Source organism: Amphiura filiformis, chromosome 16, assembly GCF_039555335.1.
Source record: "Amphiura filiformis chromosome 16, Afil_fr2py, whole genome shotgun sequence".
In the NCBI taxonomy this organism is placed as follows: Eukaryota; Metazoa; Echinodermata; class Ophiuroidea; order Amphilepidida; family Amphiuridae; genus Amphiura; species Amphiura filiformis.
This window is the reverse complement of record NC_092643.1, coordinates 51,557,711-51,567,219: the sequence shown is the minus strand read 5'-3', so window position 1 is coordinate 51,567,219 and position 9,509 is coordinate 51,557,711. Positions and strand designations below refer to the sequence as shown.

General features: G+C 36.0%; 1 protein-coding gene across 1 annotated transcript; it reads left to right on the top strand.

Annotated features, from left to right (window-relative positions):
- Positions 1-2,397: 2,397 nt before the first annotated feature.
- Positions 2,398-6,639, top strand: LOC140136177 (cytochrome P450 2U1-like). The gene is made up of 2 exons (XM_072157887.1): positions 2,398-3,216; positions 4,430-6,639. The coding sequence occupies exons 1-2, from the start codon at positions 2,553-2,555 to the stop codon at positions 4,606-4,608; spliced, it is 843 nt and encodes a 280-aa protein (XP_072013988.1). The 5' UTR covers positions 2,398-2,552; the 3' UTR covers positions 4,609-6,639.
- Positions 6,640-9,509: the final 2,870 nt, after the last annotated feature.

The following is a 9,509-nucleotide window of genomic DNA, read 5'->3' as shown; positions in this document are numbered from 1 at the left end:
AACCATGCAGTTTGGACTCGAGACTACGAATTGGACTGCGATGAGAAAGTCTGAACTCGCATTTTTGTTGAGGAGTCTTGTCGATATGACATGGATTTTTCCAATTTACTTTCAAATTCCTCATAGATCCCAAAAATATTTTGGCGTAAATGAAATTAAAATAAATACTCTGCCTCTAAGCCAAATCTATTGTAAATTGGGTATCACGAATCGTTATATATGATGTACAGTTAATATTCATATATTCCTTTACACGATGCTTCAAAAAAAAAAAAAAATATTTCATTGTAAACTCTCACACTCGGCTATTTCTAAAAGGTAATCAGGATTTCCAAGCCAGTGCGTCAAATCAGCGTTATTCTATTTTATTCTTAAAACACTTTCTAGAAACATTTCAGTTTGGTGCAGGCTGCTGTGGGGAAAATCTTTTATTAGCGAACTATATTACTTTCAAAATCTAAAAAACTTGACACTAAAAGAGCTCACGAGCGAAGTTAAGGCCCGTGAAAATCGAAAATCTTACAGCAGAAGACTAAATTTTATGCCTAAGTTTAACACCATAAAAATACAGTATCAAGCATATTGTGGTTTTCTGCTGATATTTACTGAAAAAATGACAAATGACACCAACAAATTTCACGGGCGAAGTTAAGGCGTGGGGTATGGGCAAACTTGAAGTACAGGTATCTGGAGAGGGGAAGCCACGAGTTACCCCAAATCACAGCGGCAGGTAGTCACTGGGCCGCCGAGTGCGAATATCTATTTATTGTGGAAGGTTCGTGTTTGTTTTTCAATGCGTTTTAAGCTTATCATGAAATTAACGCGAATATATAGTCACGCTGCTTTTCCTGATCGTCGGATTTTGCAGGCAACATAATGTAGATTGGCTCACGATAGATGTCGTATTCCTCTATGTGGGTCACTTGATGATAAAATTATTTTGAATTCCTTGTAACAACATACAAATTTGCGTCTGGAAACCGGGTCTGGAACTGATTTTGGGACAGACTTGGCCCAGACTATCTTAGTTCAAATTTTACCAGAGTTTCAAACGTGCACCAATACAGTACTAGAAACAGTGCTCAAAATTTTCGTGTTCCAAAATCCACTACCATCACTTCTGGCTCTTTTTATTATAATGCCATTCAGGATTGGGCCAACTTACCAAGTGCAATCAAATCAATTTCTAATAAATCAAGTTTCAAAAAGTCTGTAAAAACTCTTTTTAACCAAATTTAGTTTTTAATGATTTTAATCATGTTTAAAGATGTTATTTTACTTTTAATATTCACTTGTATATATATATTTCTTTGTATGTTTTTATATGTATGCCTTTTGCCCTTCTATGTATAAAGGACCCCTTCGGAAATAAGCCTTTGGGCTTAAAGGGCTATCCTGTGATATCTCCTTGCTTTGTTTTTTGTGTATTATATGTTATTTATCTTAATGCATTTTATATCTATTTACCTTGTATTGTTGTATGTGCAATATGGAGATACCGAATAAAATCAAATCAAATCAAATCAAAACCATAGACTTCAGCGCCGTATCAAATCTCATAAAAAGGCCATGACTGGCGAGTATGTTTTTATGTTTCCCGCACGAAAGCTTGGGTCAACATCTATACTATACTTCTTTGGAAACGTTGACCTTTGACCATTCTTTGTAAATGCCCTGCTATGACCTTGATATGTAGACTTGATTGGGTACAGTAAAAACATTCACTTTACTGAGTTGTTTAGCACCTGGTCAGTAGATAATCCTACAAGGATACAGTCAGCATGGTCAGTAGTTTAACATGGTGCGTGAGCATGGTGAAAGACCCATTATTGATTAGGCGCGGATATTAAAGGCACAAATCCTTTGCGTGCATAGCAGAATCAAGGATTACTATCAAACTTCTCACAGCTTCTCAGTTGGCTTAGTGCTAACGCACTGAGTTTTATAAAAGTGAAGTCCCGGGTTCGATTCCCACCTCTGCCTATTTTTTTCAAGGCTGAGAAAAAAAATGCAATTTCTAAACTGCAAACTTATTTGGCGCGCGATCAGAGCTGGTACTTTTCTGGTGGCTGTGTCTGTTACAGGCACACTCCCTCTGGAATCCAAACCAGGTTCACGCTCATTACACTTCCCTTAAGGCATCTAAAAAGCGAAAATCTTACATCAGAAAATTCTACTGATATTTACTGAAACAATGACATTGAGTGACTAGCGTTCTGAGTGTAATTGGGTAAGGAAAACGTCGATCACCCACCCTGAAGTTGTTTGATTTATTTTATATATTTATCCAGGTGTTCTTTTCTCTTGTGGAGAAATGTGGGTTCGTCAACGTCGCTTCACTCTCAACACCTTCCGTGACTTTGGCATCGGTAAATCCAGATTCCAAGAGCAATGTCATCAAAGAATTCGTCAAATATCAATCCAATCCAATAGATCCGCACAGGATTCTAACCATAGCTATATCAAACGTGATTTGTGCAGTTGTGTTTGGGAAAAGATTCGAGTATACCGACCTTAAATTTCAAGATCTTTTACGCCATCTTGATGCGCTCATGGCGAATTCTTCATCTGGTGGTGTCCAGCACTTTATACCCGTAGCCGGCTACTTGTTTTCCGATTTAAAGAAAAAAACCATGCAAATGAATAAACGTTTAATTCATTTCGTGAATAACATTGTAAATGATCACAAACAGGTTTTTGACCCTGACAATTTGGACGATTACATTGATGTATTCTTGAATGAAATGAACACAAATACCAAAGATACCGTTGCTTTGTCAGAGGAAAACTTGCTCCGTACTTTAGTGCAACTATTTATCGCTGGCTCTGAAACTACTGTCACCACACTCCGTTGGTGTTTCTTATACATGATAGCAAACCCAGACATCCAGAGTCGTGTACAAGATGAAATTGACTCAGTCGTTGGTAGAAATTCTCTGCCAAGAGTGGGTGATAAACTGCCCTTTACAGAAGCAACCATTATGGAAGTCCAACGAATCGCCAGTATCGTGCCTGTGGGTGTGCCTCATGTTGCAGCGGCGGATACGACTCTTCGTGGATATTTGATTCCAAAAGGAACAGTGATAATATCCAATCTTTTAGCGATTCATCATAATCAGGATAGTTGGTATGAACCAGAAAAGTTTGAACCTGAGAGATTTCTGGATAGCAAGGGAGATATGTTTTACCGAAACGAATATGTACCGTTTAGCATTGGTAAGTTATGACACCGATTTGTGCAGCCCAGCAAACACAAAACGTTTTGCAAACACAAAACGTTTTGCAGACAACGTTTAAATGTCGGGTTATATATAGCGGATTATATAATTTATAATGTTCAAAACATGTTTGAAAACTTCTTTTATCATAATGTTATTTAAGTGTTGAGAAAATATGCTGCAAAAATGTTTGGGTTTTTTTTTTCATATAAAAGTGTTGTGTTTTGTACATCACGTTGAGGCCTGTTAAATTTATCCAATTGCCAAATTTTGAGGTAAATTTTACCGTTTTGATATTGGAAGTAACAACGTGTTTCACAATGACCCATAGAACAGTTTGTGTGGTATTCCACACATTTGGGGATGAGGCTATCACTTTTTCGTTCATAACATCTAAACGCAGTATTTTTTTAGTCCTGAAATTTCATTAGGGTTATGAGAAAACTATGAGCTTTCACCTGATGGCAAAATCTCCATATTTTTGGTAGAAAAAGTGTAGGGGGACATGAGGTAGTCGATCAAGTTACCCATCTTTAACTGTTATTAAAACGTTTCAGGATAAACAAAAGGCCCGTACGGCCATGGTGTTGACTGTTATAACACAGATTGGAACACAACATCACCGTGGCAACCAATACTACTACTATTTTACTACTGTTGCTATGACATAAATTAATTAATTGTTCTCAAAGAACCTTGCCATAACCTTCTATTCCTTCTTCTAAAACGCTTCCATTTCCCATGAACAATTCTTACCAAACCTCATTATGTTCTTACGATTTAGCAACTCTTTAGATTCCCTTACCAAAACAATGAACTTCAAAGAATATTTTCCAATGGGATAAACATTTCACTTTTATATGAAGAAACACTACAACTTGTTCAACGATTTCACACCATTTAATACATTTGGAAGTTGATATCTTACTTGGCACTTTTCATTGAATGAATCGAATGCACACATTGAATAGAATTTCATTTTCTTTATAGGTTTAGGGGTAATAGAAGGGTCAGTAATTCTTCGATAAATTATTTCTTTTATGTTGTAATTATATATAATAGGTACTCCCCTAACATACCCAGTTGCTGTTTACTGAACAAAATAATAATAAATTTCTGGAAAGATTGAAAAAATTGTCTATTAATGATACATCTTTAACATAAACCATAAATGATAACACTACTACTTTTTTTTTCCTATTTTGAAACAGGTAGACGCGCTTGTCTGGGAGAAAACTTGGCCAAGATGGAATTATTTGTGTACTTCACGCATCTCTTACATCAGTTCTCCTTCAAGAAGCCAGAGGAATCTCCTCCGATTACATTTGAGAGTACATTAGGTGCAACTAACGCGCCTCTGCCGTTTGAACTAATCGTAACAAAACGTTAATTGTCTATTTTACATACCACTTTGAGGGACTGCATATAAATTTAGTCCAGTTCATTTGATAGTAAATCAACAAGTGAGAATGAAGAAATCAATAAACGAACCTACACAGTAGGCTAGTAGGTGAAACATGTAAATGGGTTGTAAAATCCCATTATTATTGAATAATGAATCAGACATAGCATAAATATTACTACAACAACAACAACAACAAAGAACGTATTTATTCTGGGTGATAACATTAGGCATTGCACGTGTACTTGAATAAGCCTATATAATAAGCAATGTTAAACATAATATAGCAGGTAACTATTTACGAGGATATGGCAATGATGGTGGCTCTAAAAAGGTATGTCTATAAGGCTGCGTTCACATAGAAGTATACTATTCGGGTATACGGTGCACGTTTTGCAGGTGCACGCGTATAGCTCAAATCGAGCAAGGCAATTTCATAGTACCGGGTCACATAAGGCTGCGTTCACATAGAAGTATACTATTCGGGTATACGGTGCACGTTTTACAGGTGCACGCGTATATAGTTCAATCGAGCAAGGCAATTTCATAGTACCGGGTCACATAAGGCTACGATCGCATAGAAGTATACTATTCGGGTATACGATGCACGTTTTGCAAGTGCACGCGTATAGATTAAATCGAGCAAGGTAATTTCATAGTACCGGGTCACATAAGAGCTATTCGAAAAGGCCGTATACCTGCGTATAGTATAGTATAGTGGGAATCGCGCGTGTTCAATTTTAGTGCAGCGTATACCGTCCAAATTTTAAAAACCTAAACCATATGTGGGCAAATTCATTTTTTTAATAGATGCACTATCTAATTCTGCACATTATGACACCTCATTGAATGCAATGTGACCTCAAGAAGTAAAGATACAAGCATTTGTTAAGACGAAGAAAATGGGTAAACTGACATACTCGCTATTCGCTATACGAAATACGCTCATTCGATCAGTCTGAGTTCACATAGTATACTCCTATATGAACTCAGCCTGATCGAATGAGCGTATTTCGTATAGCGAATACTGTATACCGTATACTTCTATGTGAACTCAGCCTTAGGCTGCGTTCACATAGAGGTATACTATTCGGGTATACGGTGCACGTTTTGCAGGTGCACGCGTATAGTTTAAATCGAGCAAGACAATTCCATAGTACCGGGTCACATAAGGCTACGATCACATAGAAGTATACTATTCGAGTATACGGTGCACGTTTTGCAGGTGCACGCGTATAGATTAAATCGAGCAAGGTAATTTCATAGTACCGAGTCACATAAGGCACTATTCGAACGGCCGTATACCTGCGTATAGTATAGTATAGTGGGAATCGTGCGTGCTCGATTTTAGTGCAGCGTATACCGTCCTAATTTTAAAACTAAACCATATGTGGGTAAATTAATGTTTTTGTAATAGATGCACTATCTAATTCTGCACATTATGACACCTCATTGAATGCAATGTGATCACAAGAAGTAAAGTTACAAGCATTTGAGTAGACGAAGAAAATTGGTAAATTGACCTACAAATGTATACTCGCTATTCGCTATACGAAATACGCTCATTCGACCAGGCTGAGTTCACATAGTATACTCCTATATGAACTCAGCCTGATCGAATGAGCGTATTTCGTATAGCGAATATCAGATACCGTATACTTCTATGTGAACTCAGCCTTAGGCTACGATCGCATAGAAGTATACTATTCGGGTATACGATGCACGCTTTGCAGGTGCACGCGTATAGCTTAAATCTAGCAAGGTAATTTCATAGTACCGGGTCACATAAGAGCTATTCGAAAAGGCCGTATACCTGCGTATAGTATAGTATAGTGGGAATCGTGCGTGTTAGATTTTAGTGCAGCGTATACCGTCCTAATTTTAAAAACCTAAACCATATGTGGGTAAATTCATTTTTTTAATAGATGCACTATCTAATTCTGCACATTATGACACCTCATTGAATGCAATGTGACCTCAAGAAGTAAAGTTACAAGCATTTGATAAGACGAAGAAAATGGGTAACTGATACTCGCTATTCGCTATACGAAATACGCTCATTGATCAGGCTGAGTTCACATAGTATACCCTATATGAACTCAGCCTGATCGAATGAGCGTATTTCGTATAGCGAATACCGTATACCGTATACTTCTATGTGAACTCAGCCTAAAGGACAGACTGTTTTAAATTTGACTTCTTAGAGCAATTCTCTTGTTTTATTCAATTAAAAAATAATGGTATTTGCAATTTACTCACGGAATTCAAAGAAAACTAAGACACCCTATACATAATTAGACTCAACAAATATTTGTTGAACTTACTCAATTTTTTTAATTAAATTAATTTAATTATTGCCTCCATTTTATTGAGCAGCTTAATCTCAAGAATTAAATAATGGATCCCCAGTGTTTATTGCACTGTGATTTAAGATCACTATGTTCACACAACAAAACTCCGAAGACAAAAGGTATTGAATGATGTATACCGTAGAATTTCAACTATAAGCATATGTGACGTGTCATATCAAAAGAGACACTTTTGGGCAGGATCGTAAATGAAGAAATAGCCAAAAATCTGCCCGAGAGTAAATTTTTCACAATTTTGGTTTGTTGCGAATTTGTGATTTTATTAATGTTTAAAATATTGTCTGATAGTTTCAACCCGGAATATAACTGACATCTTGTATTTTTGAAACATTTTTCAAGGTAATTCCTACTCTCAACATTGTCAATACCCGGCAAACACACAACGTTTTCGACATCATTCGCAAAAGGTTATAAAAGGTTGTCAGAAAACGTTTAAATGTCGGGTTATATAAAGGGTATATTAAGAGTATAAAACGTTTTCATAACCTTAAAAACATTTTTGATAATCTACTGCTAAGCAAACAAAATGTTTTACAGAAAACGTTTAAATGTCGGGTTATATAAAGGGTATAAAAACGTTTTAATAACATTCCAAAAACATTCTTGAAAACTTGATACAAAACATTCTAAACAGAATGTTATTTTGGAGTTGAAAAATATTTTGCGAAAAATGTTTGCCCAAAATATTTTCAATAACGTTTTAAAAACGTTTTCATGACCTTTATATAACCCGATATTTAATGTTATTAAAATGTTTTGAAAAAAACATTTTAAGAACATTTCTGTGTTTGCTGGGTTCAAATATTTTAACATAATGTTATTTAAGTATTGACACAATATTTGGTAAAAATGTTTGCAAAAATAGTTTACAATAACATTTTTTGAAAACATTTGAAAATATTGTTGTAGTGTGTTTTCATACAAAACGTTTAAAAACGTTATCATGACCTTTATATAACCCGACATTTTAATGTTATTAAAACGTTTTTACCTAAACCAAAAGCCAAAATATAACTTATTTAAAACGTTTTTAAAACGTTTTTGTGTTTGCTGGGTAATATTTTCAAAGCCGATATCTCAATTTCCAATTTTATAATACCATAACTAATATCTTCGCTTAGGAATATCCGATTTCATTGGAGAAAACGGTATTGTGGAGCAAAATATCTTTTCTATTATTCATTCCAAGTCCGGTGACACCTCATTATAGAAATTGGACCTGTCGATAGGTTGTAAGATGGGATAGTATTTTGCTTGATAAAATCAATTAAACTTTTAGGGCTGTGCAATAATTATGAGCCCCCTCCCGGGGTAAAATTTTCAAACGGCTCGCCAAAAATCGCTTACCCCCCTCTCGGGCCGCCAAAAAATCTTTGCCCCCCCCCTTGCACATGCCAAATTTTTGGGATCCCAATTTGCAAACCTTAAAGGAAAAGGAAAGGAAAATTTGCATATTTAAGCGTTTCCGTACAGTTTTCCTAAGCCTTTTTAGAACGTTTTGTTTAATAGGCGCCCAAGAATGTGTGCCAAAATCGCTCCCCCCTTTCGGCTTGCCAAAATGTCTTGCCCCCCTTTCGGCTCGCTAAAATGTTCTTGCCCCCAGGGCTCATAATTGTTGCACAGCCCCTTACCAGGCGTGAACTAGACTATATAAAAAAGTTTTGCTACTCAGCAACGCAAAAGAATCAAAATGAATAAGTTAAAGAAAAATACAGGCCTAAGAAGTGTACCAAGTATATATAAATTTAGTATAATTTTATTAAAGCATGCTTAGCGAATTTCCTCTAACCTTAATATTTGCATACATTTGTTCAATCTTTATTAAAGTGTTATTTAGTGTGCCAAATATGAAATATTTATCACCTATATCACGAGCGAGCCATGTTTTGCCCTAAACATGCTCTCCTTGGTTTTAACAATTTAAAATCGTCACATATCTCCCTCCGGTCAGCATCCTACTGCTGGCAATATGCATGCGGTGACATAAAATTTGGAATAGATAATAAACGAGGTTTTTTTTTGTTTTGGTTTGGTTTGGGGTTTTTACGAAAGAGACGAAAGGCGATACCCTCCACAAAACATTATTTGGAGTTTNAGNAACTATATTACTGATACATGCGGTTGTATACAACCTATTGTAATGTTTTGTGTGATATTCCACGCTTCCACGCTTCCTGTGCCAGAACAGGAAACAAAAAGGTAGTGAGTCATGTGAAGTGCATGTGCTATTTATACATCTATTATGTTAGGTGGTGCAACCACCTAGTATATTGTGAATGGGTCGAATCTACTTCTGATTCTTCTGATTTTTATCCAAACCAAAGTTTGAAATGGGAAAACATTCTCAATGTGAGGAACATGAAACAAATCAATCTAAGGTCAAAGATCATACCAAGTGTTAAAGCTTGTCCAATTGGGCGTAAATTTGGTGAAGATGATCCCTGATATGAGGGGAGCATGAAAAAATGGAACAGGTCAAGCGAGGTCGAAGGTCATTTATGAGTCAAATGTTAAAGTTTG

Bases quoted from the DNA above. Each gene is read 5' to 3' on its own strand.
- LOC140136177 (XM_072157887.1), top strand. From the start codon at position 2,553: ATGGCGAATTCTTCATCTGGTGGTGTCCAGCACTTTATACCCGTAGCC. The intron at 3,217-4,429 runs GTAAGTTATGAC...ATTTTGAAACAG, and splicing joins ATATGTACCGTTTAGCATTG to GTAGACGCGCTTGTCTGGGA.